The sequence below is a fragment of the Myotis brandtii genome, unplaced genomic scaffold, assembly GCF_000412655.1.
Source record: "Myotis brandtii unplaced genomic scaffold, ASM41265v1 scaffold827, whole genome shotgun sequence".
NCBI lineage: Eukaryota > Metazoa > Chordata > Mammalia > Chiroptera > Vespertilionidae > Myotis > Myotis brandtii.
Window position 1 is genome coordinate 686,231 of NW_005371360.1, and position 19,392 is coordinate 705,622.

Here is a 19,392-nt window from a genome sequence, read left to right on the forward strand (position 1 = left end):
GGGTTGGTGGGTGGGTGGGCGGGCAGGCAGGCACTGTGGCTCACCTCTGGCACATGCAGGTGGATGTGTGAAGTCACCAGGTACTCATTGGTGGGGTCATGCCGCATCAGGAAGGCCCTGGCAAAAGTGTAGGCGATGCGGGCACTCTCCTTCATCACCTCCCCCAGCTGGCCTGTCACCTCCAGGCTCCCGTCCTTGTCCTTGCTGTTCTTCTCCTGAGGCCGCCTTGGGGATGTCTCGACAAACAGTGTGGAGCCTCCTGAAAGACACCAGTGTGTAGGGGCTGTGAGCTCTGAGATAGATTCCCAGGGTAGCCACTCCCCCTCAACGCTGGGCCACCGTCTGCAACACTTCCTCACCCACCTCTCCTCAGCCTAGCACCTCCTCTGTCTCGTGTCAGCGCCCATGCCACCTAAGGGAACCACTGTGCACTGGCCCTACCCTGTGTACCTTCACACAGGCTGCCAACACCAGGCACAAATTCTTACATAAGAGCTTTAAATATCACCCAAATAAGCCAACTTTTTGTCAACCAGAGCCTGCTTCCTTTACAAACCCCCAAAAACTGCACCCAACCCCTGCCAGAGCAACCCCTGGGCTCTAAAAGACCCTGAAGCCCAAGTGGAGCAATGTCACCTAGACACAGAAGTTCCCTCTCACCCCTCCCCCTGCTGGGTGGTGTCCCAGGGTCTCATGCTGTGAAGGACTGTCCCACATGCAAGCCTGTCAAAGCATCACCTAATTAAAGCTCATGGAGTACACCTGCCACCTTGTGGCCACCTCTCCAACAGCCCCAATTCCCTTGGTCTCATTGTGCGCCGCCAGCCAGCCAGAGGGCGGTTCAGAGCAACAAAGTACAAACTTGTCCCAGAGGACAAACGGAAGGACGTGCAGCACTCACCCATGGCGGTCCAGGCCAGCCCCATGACCACGCCAGGTGGCGTCACTTCATACATGCGTTCCACAGTAAACACCGGCTTCCCCACAAAGTCCTGCAGGTTCTCAGGTGTCACCTCCACCAACTCAGCCTGACCACTGACAATCTTGTAGGCGGACTTCCTTAAGACCTGGGGCAGGTGAGGCAGGATGATGGGCAGCCGGCCCCCACTCACCACATCCATCTCCTTTTGCTTTAATTTTTAAATTGTGTAAAATGCACATCACATAAAAAATGTACCACTGTAGCCATTTCTAAGAGTGCAACTCGGCATTAAGTACATTTCACACTGCTGTGCAACCACCCCCACCGTCCATCTCCAGAACGTTCTCAGCTTCCCAAACAAAAACTCCCCAGCCCCTGGCACCCACCATTCTACTTTTATGTCTGTGAGTCTGACTGCTGGGGACCTCACAGGAGTGGGGTCAGACAGCATCTGCCCTGTGTCTGGCTCCCTTTGGTCACATCACACCCTCTAGGCTCACCTTCTCCACCTGCTTCTGCAGGTTGCGCACTCCGCTCTCCCGGCAGTACTGCTTAATAAGGACAGTCAGCACGTCCGACGACAGCTTGGCCTTGCTTTCATCCAGGCCGCACAGGGCACGGGCTTGAGGCACCAGGTACCGCTGGCAGAGAGGGGAGCTCTGTCAGGATCCTCCTGGGACCTTCCCCATCCCCAGGTCTCAGGATCCAGGGCCCAGCACCCAGCCACAGATCCCCGGCTGGTAAAGACAGGACTGAGGTGGACCCTGCCTTCATGGGACTCTGGTCCCTGAGGAAGCTGGGGTCGTCCAATGAACACAGGGTGTCAGGGCAGGCTAAAGGGTGGCACTGATGGTGAAAGTAGCCAGTAAAGCTTGGAGGGATGGTAACAGAGTATCTGGGCAGAGCTCAGTGGGTGCCAGGACCCTGAACAGTGGGGTCCACAACCTACAGACCCCCAGCCAACCACCCCTGCTCCTACTACATCCTCTGCCCAGATCCAATTGCTATCCTCTCTCCAGATGGCATCTTAGATGTCACTTCCTTCAGGAAGGCCTCCCTGATTCCTGGGCTCACCCCACATACAGACAAGGTTTTGTAGCTGCTGCCCGGAGCAGAGAGAGGCTCCATGGTCACCCATAGCCCAGCACAACTCCTGCTGTACAGCAGTCTCTGGACAGACAGCCCTGAGCACTAGGTAGGGGACAGAGCCAACTGACACTGCAGTTGGCCCTGGAGCTCCCAGAAGTCCTTGTGTCCCTCCTGTCATATCCCTTCAGGGGTTTGAAGGAAGCTCCCACCCAGACCCTGAATCAGCCCATCCTTCACCCGTTTTGAGTCCTATGGATGGAGGGCAGATATGGCAGGGAGTCCCAGCACCCCTGCCACCCGAGTCCTTATCCCCTCCCTCCCCCTGGGGCCCGTGCCCGTCTCCGGGCTGCAAAGGCATGGAAGGGAGAAACCCTTTCCAAATAGTCAACACTGCAGCCCTTCCCTATGCCTCATCCTGTGTCACTCTTTTTGGGCTGTTCCCAAGGTACATCCTATATAATAAACGAGTAAACTAAACTCTTTTCCTGAGTTCTGTAAGCTGTTCTAGTCAACTATCAAACCCGAGGAAGAGGTTGGTTATAAGAACCCAGCTTACAGCTGGTTGGTCAGAGGAGAGGCCGGGACTTGTGAGTGGCTCCTGAAGTTGGGGCAGTTCTGTGGGATGAGCCCGGAACCTGTACGTTCTGCCGCTAACCCTGGGTAGTGTCACTGAAATGCAGGACACCCAGACAGAAAACTGGCTGGTGGGGGCAAACACCCCACACCTGGTGTCAGAGGTGTGACATTATAGTTTACTACACGCCACATGTTTCTTTTGGTTAGACCTCATACTACGTACGTGACACGGGGATCAGTATCCTGTCTCCCTCCCCCTCAGGTTTGATAGTTGACTAGAACGGGAATGGGAGCTCTGAGAGCAGGGGCACTGTGGACTGAACCCCCAACTCTAAGTGCCCAGTACTTAGTGTGCACTCAGATGCTCAAGCCTGAGCACAGTGGGGCACCCCTCCCCAGGGCTTGACAGATGGGATACCTGGCCTCACCTCTGCAATGGCAAGCTTCTCCTGGGCCACATAGCCCGACACGTTGATCATCTCCATCCGGTCCCTCAGTGGCTCTGGGATGGTCTCAATGACATTGGCCGTGCAGATGAACAGCACCTAGGGAGCCAGTGTGAGGTGCTGGAGAACTGGCCACCCTACCTCTCCCTGCCAGGTCAGGCCCCAGGCAGGACACACACCTTGGATAAGTCCACGGGCACGTCCAGGTAGTGGTCCAAGAAGTTGGCATTCTGCTCAGGATCCAGCAACTCGAGCAATGCTGACGAGGGGTCCCCCTGGTAACCCCGGCCAATCTTATCCACCTGGAAGGGCATCAGAGGGCAGATGGTGTTGGCACCTTGTCCTGCCCCTTGCACCTGCTCACCAGACACTGAGGCAGGGGAACCAAGTGGGCCCAGACCCCACCTGCAGCAGGGACCAGAACTGGGGAAGCCCTGAGAAGGGACAAGAGAGTTGGCCTCACAGTGTGACTGTGGGCAGACATGGGGTCCTCTGGGGCAGGAGAGGGGCCAGTGTCATGAGAGGGCCTTGCTGCAGTGAGGCCGCCCACAGTGACTCAGGGACCATCGAAGCCACCAGGCCATGGGTTTCATTGTGAACACAGACTGCCTGGTCAGGGCTGCCCGGAGCTCTGGGTTAGGAAGGCCCTGGAGACAGGGTTTGAACCTCAGGGAAGCGCAGCCACAGCTCAGCCCTCCAGGGCCCACACACACCTCGTCTATCAGGATCAGGGGGTTCTCCGTCTTGGTCTTCTTCAGGCACTGTATGATCTTTCCCGGCATGGCGCCCACGTATGTCCGCCTGGGGAAGAGGGCACACTGGGCGGTCAGTGCCTGCCTCATCCACTGGGGGCCACGTGCACAGTCGCAGGCCCAGCTCCCTTGGAGATCCAGGACCTCAGTGTGCCACGTGCCCTCTGGGGGGAAATGCTGGCTGCTTCTGGCCAGGCCAATCTGCAGAGCACTCAGTCACCCCAACCTCCTTTCCCAGCTCAGATTCAGGGCAGGGGACAGATTCACAGCCAGGTCTCCCTCAGACCCATCCCCTTAGTCAGCACCTCATATCCAGTGAAACCCAACAGAACAAGAAGGGCTGGGAGCAGCCAGAAACCGACACCGGGAACATCCCCAACACCTGGGGCAGGAACAGAGTGAGAGTTGAGAGAGGAAGAAGGTGAGGGCAGCAAGGGGACGACGGGTGGGCCATGTGGGCCGAGGGGAGCTTGGCAGTTTTCAGTATGACAACAGCAGTCAGTCAGTTCCTTGTCCTTGTTTGGAATCCCAGACTAGCATCAGCAAAGAGCGTCCACCGGCCCATCCTTCTGGGCACCTCTCCCCAATGACCTCCCAACGTCAGACCGCCTACACTTGTGCAGAAACTAAGCCAAAGCCTCTTCTCACCCTGGGGAGTGGTCCTTGCCGCAGCTCCTAGGGAGTCTCCAACTAGGGCACAGGGGGTACCAGGGTCCCCTCTGCCTTCCCTCAGGCCCACCCCCAACTTTCAGCCTCCTGCTCAACCAGCTCAGAGGTCAGTACTGAGGCAAGAACCTCCCCAGCCTCCCAGGTCAGCTCCCTGCACCCCTCCACCCTCAGAGTAGGTCTCCCAGGAATATGTGCACCATCCCAGCCTGGTGGCCTCCAATGCTGTGTGGGCCCTGTCCCTTCTTGTCCCCTCCTGGAGCTCACACCAGACTCTGTGCCAGGAAGCCGAGAGACTGCCCACCTCCCTGCGGGTTCGAGTCAGTGAGGGGTGGAGGTCACACCCAACTCACCCTGCCCAGTGAGTGGCCAAAAAGTATCCATGTTTTCAGAGACAACAAAAAGGAACTTGTAACATTGACTCAAATCATCCTTAAACACTAGTTTGCCAGGGCTTGGGGGCAGGTGGAAGGTCATGTGGCCAGGTACAAGGGAGAACAGGAAAACCTGTGGGTGGTCCATAGAGATCACGCATCTATTAGTCATTAGGGAGAAGCACCAAGAATAGCCTATGACAGCGCTACCTTCTCCCCAGCCAGCCTCCCAACCCCACCTTTGAACACTGGCAACCTGAGAACAAATACTAGTGTATCTGCTACACTTGTGTCTCAAGCAATTTACACTTTTCCAAGAACCAACCTCTGTGGAGGCCAGCATGGCGGGAAGCTCCAGGAGAACGAAATATCCTGACTGCTCCCCGGAAGGGTGCCAGGCACAGGGCCAGGTAGCTGTAACCAGTTAACTGCCACGATATTTTGAATTTAATTTAAAAAGGTTCCTCACTTGCGTCTACAGACGCTTATGGTGTACAAATGGTTAAGACCCAGGACACAGAAGATACCAGCCCCTGCTCGGGGTCTGATGAGAGAGGAAAGAATCAAGACAAGTGCTCAGGCCTCACAGGTGTGGGCTGGCCCATTCTCACTGGGGAGACCACCTTGCCCCTCACTCTAGTTCAGTCACTAGTCAGACAGCCCAGGCAGAATGGCAAGCGCCAGCCCTGGAACTCTGGTGGGGCTGCTGGGGGAGTTGCTGGTGGGAACTAAGCTGGAAATGCTGACAAAGCCCTCCCTAAGAGGTCAAGATTTGGATCCCATATTTGAGCACCTGAATTCAGCCGGGCCCAGATGCCTCAACTTTTCAGTTACTAACTCCAGTGTGAGTGGGGTTTACTACTTTGCCACCCCAATCACTTTAACAAAGGCAGGAGCAGATCCAGGAGGCTGGGCCTACCTGTGCCCCTTAATCTCGGCCACATCCGTCATGCCACCGACACTGAAGCGGAAGTACTCTCGGTTCAGGGCTCGAGCGATGGAACGGGCGATGCTGGTCTTGCCCACACCAGGGGGGCCGTAGAAGCAGAGGATCTTGCCCTGGGTCGAGCCTCGGAGCTGGCTGACGGCAATGAATTCCTATGGGCAGAGGTGGGCTCCCATGAGACAGTCAATCACTCGCTGCTCATTGCCTTTGTGCAGAGTAAGGGCTGTGCCTGACTTGAGTCTGGCCACCTTCTGGTACTTTCTAGGTATCTGGGGGGTGAGAAGGGACAAGGCCTGTCCTGGAGGAGCCAACCTGACTGCAGGTGTCATCTGCCTCAGGGTGGGACAGCCTGAGGCACCAATGGGACAAGTAGATGCCAGGAGAACGTGTGACTGACAATCAACTATGGATGACTACAGTACAGGCCCATTAGGCAGCTCCCCCACTTAACAGGCTCTTTCCTTCTATATTGTGGATCACAATGGCCTCCTCCTTTCTCCTGGTCTGCCCACGCCCCAATGCCCTCAGCCAGGCCTGTTTTCTTCCCCTTGTAAATCTTTGAGCCCCTGGAGCAGGGCAGGCTGGCTCTGGCAGCCCCTGACATTTCTGAGCCAATCCAACACCTCTGGCCAGGGCCCTCTACCCCTTACCTTCCTGAACCCCTCCGTACCTCCAGACCCCCACATTCACCAGGGGGCTCCCCTGGGTCTCCCCAACAGCTGGGAGGGGATCCTGGGCCCCAGCCCCTGAGGCATCCAGACCCATATGCAAATCCAGACCATTACAGACCACGCCACTCAGCATCTGCCCTAGGTGCAACGACCAAGTGCCTGGATGTGGGGTTAGGCTGGCCTGTGCCCAGGACCCTGGGGCCCACAGAAGAGGGTACAGGCGGCCTCACCAGGATGCGCTTCTTGACGTCCTCCATCCCATAGTGGTCCTCCTCCAGCACTGCCTGGGCCCGGGCCAGATCCAGGTTCTCGTCACTGTACTTGCCCCATGGGATGGATGTCAGCCAGTCCAGGTAGTTGCGGGTGACGCTGCCACAGGACAGACCAGAGTGGTGAGTGGGTCCCCACGAGACACCTGACCCCTGCTGTTGCAAATCCATGTGGCTGGTACCCACTGAGCCCAAAGCGTGAACTACACCAAGTGCACTTGGCTGGCAGGCTGGCAGCATTATGGAAAGCTATCTCAGTGAGGGCCACAACTGGGATGTATCCTGGTTCCCGCCACAAGTGCCAGGCCCGTTTCCCAGACCAGAGACACAGCGAGCATGGGGACTGCTCAGGGTCTAACACCATGGAAGGGACAGTGGTTAGAATGGAGGGGACAACCTAACCCAGGGCAAGTGAGGAGACTGAAGCCTGGGTGGTGGCAGGTCAGCATTACCAAGAGAGTAACCCTGCCTGGGAGTTGTGTATCAGGGACAGGGGCCTAGAAGAGGCCCCTCACTAGGGTCCTAATAAGAGACTGTATGATTAGTTCATGTTTTAAGGCTCTAGTTCAGTGGTTCTCAACCTTCCTAATGCTGCAACCCTTTAATACAGTTCCTCATGTTGTGGTGACCCCCAATTTCATTGTTACAAATTGAACATAATTAAAGTATAGTGATTAATCACAAAAACAGTATGTAATTATATGTGTTTTCCAATGGTCTTAGGCGACCCCTGTGAAAGGGATGTTTGACCCCCAAAGGGGTCGCGACCCACAGGTTGAGAACCGCTGCTCTAGTTTACAAACACTTGTGACAACAGCATGAAAGCTCATTAGCTGCCTGAGGAAGAAAAGCTGGGGCACCTCTAGAATGGAGGCATCAGCATCTCCCAGGGTCCTGTAGAAAGAGTGTCGCCCTCCCCAGACATCTTGAGCCAGGGAGGGGCCTGGTGCTTGGGTCCTCCCTTCAGAAGGGCCATTCCAGGACCTGCCAGTCCACAAACTTCCCAGGAGCAACGCCCAGTCCCTGGGATCTGACACCACAGGCCCTGAGCCTCTCTGCCCAAACCCTGGGCAGCCATCCTGACTCACAGCCAGTGTGGGAGGGACAAGGACCGCTGGTCAAGGCTGAGTTCCCAATAAAATACGCTTACTTCCTGGCTGACTCTCAAAGCAGCAAGAGGGAGGCCAGAGGACAGAAGCCAAGGGAAGAGGGTGGCCACGGGGTGACGGTTCAGGGACTCCTGGCTCTGGCTGGAAGCACTAGCTTAAAGCCATATGTCCTTGGGTTCAAATCACTGTTCCCGACTACCAGCTTAGAGGCCCTGGTCACTGACTTGACTTTCCTGAACCCTGCTTTCTTTATCTGAGAAATGGGGGTGACAAAGGCAGGTTCCGCACAGGATGGTTTGAGAGGACTGATGCATGTCACGGGCTGTTTAAGACAAGTGCTTGTGCCGGTGCCGGTGGCTTTCTGGGTCAACATGCCAGACCCTGCCAGGTCACAGGCTTTTCTGAGAGCCAGATGTGACAGAGGAGCCAGCACCGCTGCCCCCAGGCACTCACTTGAACTCTGAGGAGTGGTTGTCTAGCAGGCCCAGCTTGCTCAGCTCCTCATCCACAACGTCCATGACGTGCTTGGGGACCACGAGCTCCTTCAGCCGCTCGCGGAACTTCTCCTCAATGGCGTCCTTGTCCTCCTTCTCCAGGCCTAGTTCCTTCTTGATGATCTTCAGCTGCTCTTGCAGGAGGTACTTGCGATGTGTCTGCTTGATTTTCTCCTCCACCTGCAGGGCCAAGAAGCTGCCCTCAGACCCGAGAATACACAGTCCAGTCTTGGAAAAAAGCTTTGCAACCTTTCCCAATCTGGTTCCCATTTCGCACATTTTCCCCAGGACTCTGAACGCAGAGAGCTCCTCCCCCTCGAAGGGGGATGGTCAGATGGAGACCTCTTTCTCTGGGTTCAGCCGCTAGGATCAGTTGTAATTTTTAACCTAATGAGTTTCACAGCCCAAGTGCACGCAGCCCGCGGAGCACAGAAGCCTTCTCAGCTCGGGGCTGTCCCCACCCCACTTACCTCCCGCCCCAGGCGCTGCTGCAGCTTGCTCAACTCAAACTCCTTCTTGAGGAGGGACAGGGCCTTATACAGTCGCTTGGGAATCTGCCAAAAAAGGAGACATCAATCAGAATGGTTGTCCATCACTACAGGGATGGGGGGGAGGGGTCGGGGCACTCAGCAAGCTGTTGCTAGAGAGCCTAAACCAGTGATGGCGAACCTTTTGAGCTCGGCGTGTCAGCATTTTGAAAAACCCTAAATTAACTCTGGTGCCGTGTCACATATAGAAATTTTTTGATATTTGCAACCATAGTAAAACAAAGACATATATTTTTGATATTTATTTTATATATTTAAATGCCATTTAACAAAGAAAAATCAACCAAAAAAATGAGTTCGTGTGTCACCTCTGACACGCGTGTCATAGGTTTGCCATCACTGGCCTAAACTGTAACAGACCACTAGCCACACTTTAACAAAAAGAGGCATGCACCCCTGTTCCAACAAGCCAGGTTCTGGAAACACCTTCTACAGATAAAACTCCATCAGGTACTCAAGCTGTGTGGATCAGGATGTTTGTACAGGTGTTGTTTGTAACAGCAAAAGACTGGTGACAACTCAAATATGCCACCACTAAATCACGGACACCACCTGATGGAATACTATGTAGCAGTTAAAAAGAATGAGGGAGCTGGATGTGAATGAAGGACATGTGCTGATGTGAAGTCATCTCAAAAAGGGAGCTGAGGACACCAGCCAGCCTGGGAAGCGGCCCAGCACGCAGAACAGGCCCGGCACAGTGCATGTGCGGACAACTCACATTGGTCTCCTCCAGGACATCCTGCAGCTCGTGGGACTCTGCTCCAGTCAGTGCAGCACCCATGTCGCTCAGGTAGATGGGGTTGTCCACCACCCTCTGGCCCGCCTGCATCATCTGCAGCACCGACTCTCTGGAAGGGACAGAGGGATGCTGTCATGGGGCACGAGGACCATGACAGCAGCTGGGACTTCACTCCTGCTGGCCCTGTCTCATGGTCCCTAGCAGCACTGAGAGCCAGCATTGCATATGGGCCTCCCCAGCTTCAGGACCAGTAGGGCCTCCTTGTCCTAGAATCATGAGTGTAACACCTCCAGCCCAGATAGAAGCCCCCTGCGGCAGCCACGTGGTAACCTCATAAGATCCCCCTTCACTCCAACTAATGACAACAAAGGCTTCCCGCCAAATCCAGATCCTTGCTAGCAGGAAGACGGCAAAGAACCTGGGCCAGGTCAGCCATCCCACCCCAGGATGTCCCTGTTAGAAGGGAAGAGGCTCCACCTGCACAGGACTGGGCCTGGGTGTCAAATTCCTGCCCCCAAAAGGTTTTCAACCAGGACGCTCTTGAGAAAAATTTCTGCCAACCCAGGTGCCACAGAGAGAGCCCAGCCTGGCCTCAGGAAGGGCTAGCCACACATTCCGGTTGGGGAGGGTGCAGGACACCAACCTGTAGAGTGGGTTCAAGGCAATGATGTCCCGGATGGTCTTCACGATCTCAGCTGTCAGGGCCTGGAAAGTGAGAAGACTAGCATGGATCACGGGGTCCTGGGGCCAGTGGGGCAGAGGGGCACTGTGGCCCTAGGGAGCCCCTCCCACCTGGTCCTGGCCAAGGATGGCCTTAGAGACCCAGGAGCAGAGCCAGAATTCACCAGTCACGGGGACACCGAACCAACTGAGCAAATACTAAAACCAACTCCATCTCCTTACACCATTCTAATCTTAGAACGAGGCGTTTTGGGGTTGGAGGGGGGGGGGGGGGGGTTTTTTACAGAGGGAGCAGGGGTTTTCTTTACTCTTTTATCACTCACAACTGACACTCCTCAACCTTGGCCACAAAACACGCAGGCTGTGACTTCTTTGTCTGGGATCTGCCTGAGTCACTAGGGCTCTCAGTCTGTTCCTCCTGGAACCTGGCCACAGGTCCCTTTAGAGGTGGGGCCCTAGGCTGTGGACCTATGGGTACTGCGTTCCTTCTTGCCTTTGTTCCCTGCCACAGTGAAGCTGGTCTTGTTCTTACAGAGGGAGCAGGGGTTTTCTTTACTCTTTTATCACTCACAACTGACACTCCTCAACCTTGGCCACAAAACACGCAGGCTGTGACTTCTTTGTCTGGGATCTGCCTGAGTCACTAGGGCTCTCAGTCTGTTCCTCCTGGAACCTGGCCACAGGTCCCTTTAGAGGTGGGGCCCTAGGCTGTGGACCTATGGGTACTGCGTTCCTTCTTGCCTTTGTTCCCTGCCACAGTGAAGCTGGTCTTGTTCTGGCAGGACCACCAGGCAGTTTACAACATACACACCCACACCTCATTCGTTTCCAGAAGGCCCGGTTTGCAGCATATTGTACTCCAATGAGGCACCAGTGGGCACGAAGCAAGCAGCCAAAACGGCTGGGGTTTTCTAGTGTAATCTCGTGGTATCTAGTTATTGGATTTGTCCCTGAATTGCCTGAGTTGATCTTTATAGAAGGAAGCCAGCTGAAGGTCCATCGCCCTTGCGTGAACAAGGATGAGTGCGCTGTCTCTCCAAGGTCCTCGATTCTTTTTTCTTTTTTATTCAAGCCCTTGTGTTGAGGGCTGACTTTCAATAAATTACAGTGGGGGAGCTGCTCTGCTACATACAGGTCGTCTACAAATGGTTTAGCACTGTTTCCCATGAATGTGCCTTGCATGACAGGCGAAGGGGCAGCCCCTTTCCAGCCCAGCCTGTTTCCCAAGACAAGGGCTCTCTGCACCAGACCCCCAGCCTGGTCCTTGATTCTTTTCATAACACCATCTATGTCTTTGCCTTTCCCCCACTACACAATCCTCATAGGAAACTCTGAAGCTGTGCTGTTTATGACATATAAACCCACACCTCAGTTTGGCAGCCACTGGTAGCTATTCACTTAAATAAAATGGGCGTTCTGTTGCTCAGTCGCACCAGCCATAGGTAGAGTGCTTAAAAGCCACAGGTAATGGTGCCGAATTGCAGAATATTTCCACCATGGAAGGTTCTCCCACACAGCTCTGCTCTCAAGGGCCTGGGTGGCCCTGGACTGCTGGTACAGGCCAGTGGCAAATGCAGCCAAGCCCCTTCCAGCACCCAAAGCTGACATCACCAACCAATCACAGCACTCCTTCCCCCGGAGCTCAGAAGCTGCCCCAGAATCCTTCTCGACATAGTGCCTTGGTGTCCTGGTTGGGCAGCTCAGTTGGTTAGAGCATGGTCCCTATATGCCAAGGCTGCAGGTTCGATCCTCAGTCAGGGCACACACAATAATCAACTCGTGAATACACAAATTAAATGTAATAACAAATCAATATTTCTCTCGCTCTCTAAAAATAAATTTTAAAAAAAGAAAGGAAAAAACCACAGTGCCTCAGAATCAGACCAAAGCTATTCACTATATTCCTACCCAGCAGTCACCCTGTCTAGAAGTTGCACTAGAAGAACAGGTGGAAGGACACTCCCACCACCACCTTGAAAGTTGGCTCACCAGGAAGAAGGCTGTTTCTTTCCTGTCTCAGAGCCCGAATTCCCGAGGAATGTGCCCTGCTACCCGGCCCCGATGCACCAGGCTTGGGGGAAAGGCTGGAGGCACCTGCCCGGAGATCGCAGGCTGTGGCTGGACCTGGGTTCAAACCCTGCCTCCTTCGAGAGCAGCTAAGGACCCCAGTGGATTTCCTTCACTTTTCTCATCCCAGTTTCTCCCAAGGACTTTTGTGAGGAAAAGTGTGCTTTGCACTCTCAAACAATGAGTGCTGCAACAGGCTAGCCCCTCCCTCAGGAGTGCTGACTCACCTTCACTTCCTCTGTGACCTGGAAGTCCTCATGGACAACATTCTCGACTTCCACCATGAGCACCTCGCTGGGGGTGCCTGAGTTGGGCTCCACCACCACCTCCATCTGGCGCCTGACACCCAGATCCTCCTCCGCCTCCTTCTTGCTCCGCTTGGGCTTCCGGCGGGGCTTCTGCTTCTCAGCCTCGGCCTCCTCCGGCTCCACCTCCAGCTGTCTGCTGATGTGAATCCTGTAGCCGGGAGCGAGGCAGAGATGGAGCCGCTGAGGTTGGGAGGGGCCATGCCCTACTGAGGCCCCCAGTGCTGATAACTAAGGGTCCTGCTGGGCCCAGGGCAGGGTAACTACAAACTCTGGAGCTGAACACTGAGCTACTTTCTCAGAACCCAAAGACCAGCATCCCCCTCTGCCCTTAGACTCCAGCAGACCCATCCATTCTATTCCCACACCAATGCCCCACTGTCCTCCACAAACTGATGGATAAGACAGTGGAAACCAGTTCTGGGGACCATCACGAGCTGCCACCTCGGCAGAGCCCATCTCTGGGACTCTGCCTGCCTCTCTCACTCGGAGCTCACTCCTTCGCGTTGTTCAGGTCTCGATTCAAGGGCACGTCCTCAAGGAGGCCAGATCCCATCACCCTGCCCATCCTCATCTCCCCCCTTCCCTAAAGCACCCACCACCATTTGATTTCAGCTTGTGACCTGTTTTCATGCCTCTGGTGTTCTCCCACTAGGGGTGCTCCCATCCTGTCTCTCCATCCAGGTGTTGTATGACGTGTTCCGCCTCCCCTCTGTCACACAGGTAACTAACAATGGTGCCTTCCTCAGAGAAGGGCCTGACAGCCACCACAGATGCCTACTCGGTGCCCAGCTGTCATCAGCAAGGTGCACAGAGAAAAGGAGGCCTGGCCTCAGGAGAGAGGGCTCATTCTATAGGGCACCTCATTCTGTAAGGCAGGGCAGTTAGCAGGCACCACTGTTTATTAATTCGGACTGAATCTTATTCTCTTCCCTCTGGCTCATGAGTCCTTCCAGGACACAGAGGAACAGCCTCTTCCCTAAAACAGACTAGCAGGAACAGATGAAGGGGTGTGGAGGCTCAGTGCAGGGAGTGCCACCAGGACTTTCACAGAATCAGGGCCCGGCACAGGCCCTTTCCCCAGAGTGTATCTGGGGTGCTGCCCAGCTGACACAAGAAAAAGGCTAGGTGAGAAAAACAATGGAAGACTGAATTCAATAAATGCTGGCAGTGTCTCCAATGAGGGGCTTTTCAGAACATTCACTATATCTTCACTACACGTTATCAGCTTGTACTCTGACATGTTCTCATGTGTATTTGATCACAGGTCTCTTGTGAAGCGTCTCACAGGACCAATGTTCCTTGGAACACATGTGAAAAGCTGGTTAGTTCCTCTATCGCAGTGGTTCTCAACCTTCTGGCCCTTTAAATACAGTTCCTCATGTTGTGACCCAACCATAAAATTATTTTCGTTGCTACTTCATAACTGTAATGTTGCTACTGTTATGAATCGTCATGTAAATATCTGATATGCAGGATGGTCTTAGGCGACCCCTGTGAAAGGGTCGTCCGACTGCCAAAGGGGTTGCGACCCACAGGTTGAGAACCACTGCTCTATCGAGAGCTTCAACCTTGCAGATTTTTAAAATTAATCGTGATAGTTACAAGGGCTTAAACTGGACTTACAAACATATGCAGTCCTTTGACAGTTAAAAATTCCATGGACCACAAGGAAGTGTGTCTGGGTGAAAAACTGCAAATTGCTAAGAATGACAATACAGCATCATCTGCAGGCAGATGCAGACACGTGCACTTGGAGGAAAAGCAAGCCCAACTGTGAACAGTGGACACCTAGACATGAGACATGAGGCAACTTGCTACTTTGTTTTTGTTATGCTTTTTAAAATAACGTGCATTAAAGAAACGACGTCTCACGGACCACCCATACTGCCACTTTAACAAGGGAACACTGAGAAGGGAGGTTCCAGAGATGACGTCTTAGCCTCAATCTCCAGCTTTGGTGTGGTCACTGTAGTGATCAGGCCGCAGGGATGACTGAGAAGGGTGAGTCAGTGCTGGGACCTGGGGGTACTCAGAACCACCCTCCCCACCAGTGTCCCACAGACCCCCGAACCTCCTGTGTCCCATGACAATCATGCGCAGCTTGTCCCCAAGGTCCTGCATCTCGTGGATCTGGACAAACGTTCCCGTGTGGTAGATCTCGTCCAAGCTCTCGACCACGTCGGACTCATTACTGAGGGAGAGAGACACAAAGGAACATTGGCACAGGCTCTCTAATTCCCATGGAGTGTCTCAGGCTAGGCTGGAGGAGGGAGAGGCGAAAAACTCAACTGGCCTGGACTGAAAACCAACAGTGACCTCCTTGCTCCCACAGGGGCTCTGGAGCCCAGTAAAGTACCTGCCAGCTAAGGAATACCAGTGGCAACTGCACAGGTGAGTAGGTCCTGGCCATGAGGCATCCTGGATGGAATTTTCATTCCATTCCAAAATCCCAGGACAGAGCCTACTCAGGACACCCTAGACTTCTAACTTGGAAGTGGAACTAATTCCTGCCTGGAGTCAAGGTGGACATATCCAAAGCGGTGATATCTGCCCACTTCGCTCTGTGCTGAAGCGGCCTTGTAGGTGTGCATGTTTTAACACCAAGGGTCCTCGAGGTTAATACCCCCCCACATCTTGACAAGGCATGAAGCCCAGCGCTGCAAGCCAAGCCTTCAGTCCAGGCTATAAAGCAGGGGTCCTCAAACTACGGCCCGCGGGCCACATGCAAATACAAATATTGTGTTTGTTCCCGTTTTGCTTTTTTACTTCAAAATAAGGTATGTGCAGTGTGCATAGGAATTTGTTCATAGTTTTTTTTTAAACTATAGTCCGGCCCTCCAACGGTCTGAGGGACAGTGAACTGGCCCCCTGTTTAAAAAGTTTGAGGACCCCTGCTATAAAGGAACGCTTGGCTCTTAGCTGAGTCCCCTGTAGGCTCTACTTGGTTTCTTTCAGGTCAAGGGTCAGAGGTCCAGGCTACTTTAGGGAGCAAAACTGGTGGTGAGCTACACTCCAGGGCGACTTCAGCAAAGGAGTGAAGGAAAAATTACACTTACGTGTCATCTCTCTTTAGAAAGACGCCGGCATATGGCTGGGCAAGACGGACTTTCCTTCTTAGCAGCTCAACCAACTTCTTATTTTTAACCTAGCATGACAATGACCCCAAAGTGAAACGCAGGGTAGGTTTTCTAGCTGACATTTTGATAGCAGCTCTAACAGTTCTATATTATTCTCTGGGGACATGCTAATCTGATCCAGGTCACTAACCAACTTAGTCCAGGAACCCCTGGACCAAAAACAAACAAAAGACAGATATATGAACCACTGCATTCCTCGGTGGTTCTCCCCCTTCCTAAAGAAAACTCAAAGTAGACAAATGGCCAGAACTAAGAAACTGATTTAAGGTTCAATTTCAAGAGCTGTTTCAGTGGCAAAATGTAAAGCCTAAAATCTAAACGTTACTGATTTCATCAGTGTCAGAACTACACTAAATGTGTGTAATTCAAATGTGCCCACCCCATAGGATGTTAACTTCCTCTAATCTTCACTGAAAGTATTTCCCAATCACATCTTTACCCTATTTATTGATCGTTGAAACCCCCAAGATCACAGCACATTCTCTTGATGTCATTTCGGCGACAGGTAGGGGGTTAATGATGTCTCCTAGGAAACAGTTGATGGGGGGGGGGGGGTGCACAGATGTCTTTTAGGGTTCAAATGATTTCTTTCAAGCCTGCGATAATTCCCAGACGGGACTGCCTAAACTTGATGGCTCTCAATCTTTAGCATACATAGTTTCTGATGCAGGAAATCTAAAGAGGGCCTGAGAGTTTGCATTCTAAACAAGCTCCCAGGTGATGCTGCTGGTCCAAGCACCAAAATTAGAGAACCAGTGTTTTAAATATATATATTTTATTGATTTTTTTACAGCGAGGAAGGGAGAGGGCTAGAGAGTTAGAAACATCGATGAGAGAGAAGCATCGATCAGCTGCCTCCTGCACACCCCCTACTGGGGATGTGCCCACAACCAAGGTACATGCCCTTGACCGGAATCGAACCTGGGACCCTTCAGTCCGCAGGCCGACGCTCTATCCACTGAGCCAAACCGGTTAGGGCGAGAACCAGTGTTTTAACTCTAACAGCGGCTCTTAACTTAGGGTCTGGGAATTCCTGTCACTATGGATGCATTTTTCCCCGGTGAAAGGTCCATCAGGAGGGTACATCAACCCAATAAAAATTAAGAGCCTCTAGTCCAGCGGTTCTCAACCTGTGGGTTGCGACCCCTTTGGCGGTCGGACGACCCTTCACCGGGGTCACCTAAGACCATCCTGCATATCAGATATTTACATTATGATTCATAACAGTAGCAACATTACAGTTATGAAGTAGCAACGAAAATAATTTTATGGTTGGGTCACAACATGAGGAACTGTATTTAAAGGGCCAGAAGGTTGAGAACCACTCTAGTCTATAGTCCGAAGCCACTGATAAGAAGAGAACCTACTGGGGCAAATTAGCCCCATGCAGTCAACTACAGAAACAAAAGTAATCGGAGCTTGGTTAACAAGTTCAGAAACACTAATTGGGTCCACAAAAGTTTTCCTCATTTCTCCTCTGCTAACAGCTGACTGTTGCATCTCGGCACAAACCCTTCTTTGGCATGATCCCTTTTCATTACAAAAATATGAGTACCACATGCCAGTCTCATGCTATCCACAGCGACTCATTTAACCCTCCTGGCCAGCTCTAGGTGGACAGACACAATCTCTTAGAAGAATCATTATCTCTGCTTGGGCACCTGCCCCTTTGCTGGGCTGAGGGGACCACACCTGGTAAACAGTCCTGGCCCCAGGGGCCTGGTAGGGTAGAGAGGACTGCTGATGGTGGGTCAAAGACGGGAAAGAGCTCTCCAAGGCAGGCTTCTGAAATGTCAGGAGAGCCCCACATAAAAGACAACAGGTGCAGCTGCTTACTACTGAGGCACACTAAGCACCAGGTACCATTCTAGATCCTTTACATGACCTCATTTATTTCCCACAACAACTCTAAGACAGAAGATACTATCATGTCCATTTCACAGATGAGAAAATGAAGGCCCAGAGCAACAGCTTGCCCAAGGTTCCAGAACTAGGGATGATGGAGTCAGCCACAGGGTCCTACCCTGGGACGTCCAAATAACCACTACTCAACATCAAGGCAGGCCCTGGAAGAGCAGCTCAGGCAGACATCAGTCGCAGTGCAAAACAGGAGGTGGAGGGGCCTCTTCTGTCCCCTGCTGCCCCTCTGTTTTGTCCCGTCCCAAGGCATCCCTGAGATTTACCTAGCAGAGGGGGCGAAGCTGGAGGGTGAATACAGAGGCTGACTCATTGTATGACCTTGCTTAGACAGTTAAAGATAACCTTTCTCCTCCATGGACTCCAGTTTCCACATCATTAAAAAAGGGGTGGGGTGGGGGAGGGAGGTATTTGTGTCCTTCCTGCTCTAAAAAGGCAAGTTCCTTGCACTCACAGTGTTTTCTCTCTATTACATCACCCTGGCTCCCCACCCAACCCTCCCTTTAGGTGTCTCAGTCTGAAAGGACCTTGTTTCCTGCCTCTTTCCATTACAACATCCGTTCCTTAGGCACAGGGACTGTTTGATTTGTTCGCTGCTGTACCTCAGTGCTGGCGACATGGTAGGGGGTTGGGAACACTCCGCCGCACCCCTCGGAGAAGATTCCCCTCGCACCTTCCTCCTCCGTCCCTTGCTCTCTTACTCCCTGTGGTATTCATTCTCTTCCAGCACATACTTTACTTACTAATCTTGTTCTCGCTAAAATATGAGCTCCGAAGGCAGGAATTTTTGTCTTGTTCACTGCTGTACCCCTAACAGCTAGAACTGAACTCGGCACATGATCTAGAAATACTTGTTTAAGAAAGGAATTAATCCTGATCCCAGAGAGCTCATCACTAGAAAGGCCACTCTGGGGAGACGGGGTGAGAAAACATTTCCAACACCTGCAGAAAAGTAACTGGCGCAAGACTGCTTTTCGGGTTCTTCTCAGAGCCGGATGTCTGTGATGACACGCTAAGTGCACAGTCCTAAGCTCGCTGGGTCCAACTCCCCTTAAGACAGTGGTTCTCAACCTTCCTAATGCCGCGACCCTTTAATACAGTTCCTCACGTTGTGGTGACCCCCAACCATAAAATTATTTTCGTTGCTACTTCATGACTGTAATTTTGCTACTGTTATGAATTGTAAATATCTGATATGCAGGATGTATTTTCATTGTTACAAATTGAACATAATTAAAGCATAGTGATTAATCACAAAAACAATATGTAATTATACATGTGTTTTCCGATGGTCTTAGGCGACCCCTGTGAAAGGGTCGTTCGACCCCCAAAGGGGTCGCGACCCACAGGTTGAGAACCGCTGCCTTAAGAGCTCCTAGAGGAGGAATTTGGCTCCAGTTCACCAAGCTAGTGATTAGCAGACAAAATTCCAACTCCTGCCTTGGATAAACTTCGTGTCTGAAAAACTTTGGAGAAATGAGGGTGCTCAACTTTCCCTCGGCCCAACTCGCTGCGAGCAGAGGTGGGGAAACGGAGGACAACGGAGGAGACCGCATTACCTCGATAATCTTGATAAAGCGCGGGAACACCGGATTGCGGGTGACGGCGATGAGTGGCAGGTGCGGGAACACCTCCGGGATGGTCATAGGTGTCAGCGCCGTTATGACGGGGCCTTCGC

At 52.9% G+C, this 19,392-nt stretch overlaps 1 protein-coding gene across 1 annotated transcript in view; it reads right to left on the reverse strand.

The window, feature by feature from the left end:
- Positions 1–19,386, reverse strand: part of LONP1 (lon peptidase 1, mitochondrial) — a 20,867-nt gene extending 1,481 nt beyond the window's left edge. Inside the window, exons 1-16 of the mRNA XM_005884388.1 lie at positions 19,274–19,386; positions 15,717–15,805; positions 14,732–14,851; positions 12,580–12,808; positions 10,248–10,309; positions 9,584–9,713; positions 8,785–8,868; positions 8,274–8,494; positions 6,673–6,811; positions 5,745–5,923; positions 3,747–3,834; positions 3,213–3,335; positions 3,016–3,132; positions 1,423–1,563; positions 902–1,067; positions 45–259 (exon numbers count right to left, since the gene is read on the reverse strand). Of these exons, the coding sequence (XP_005884450.1) occupies positions 45–259; positions 902–1,067; positions 1,423–1,563; positions 3,016–3,132; positions 3,213–3,335; positions 3,747–3,834; positions 5,745–5,923; positions 6,673–6,811; positions 8,274–8,494; positions 8,785–8,868; positions 9,584–9,713; positions 10,248–10,309; positions 12,580–12,808; positions 14,732–14,851; positions 15,717–15,805; positions 19,274–19,360 (2,190 nt within the window). The 5' untranslated portion in view covers positions 19,361–19,386. The remainder of the gene's footprint in view (positions 1–44; positions 260–901; positions 1,068–1,422; positions 1,564–3,015; positions 3,133–3,212; positions 3,336–3,746; positions 3,835–5,744; positions 5,924–6,672; positions 6,812–8,273; positions 8,495–8,784; positions 8,869–9,583; positions 9,714–10,247; positions 10,310–12,579; positions 12,809–14,731; positions 14,852–15,716; positions 15,806–19,273) is intronic.
- Between the last annotated feature and the right edge of the window lie 6 nt (positions 19,387–19,392).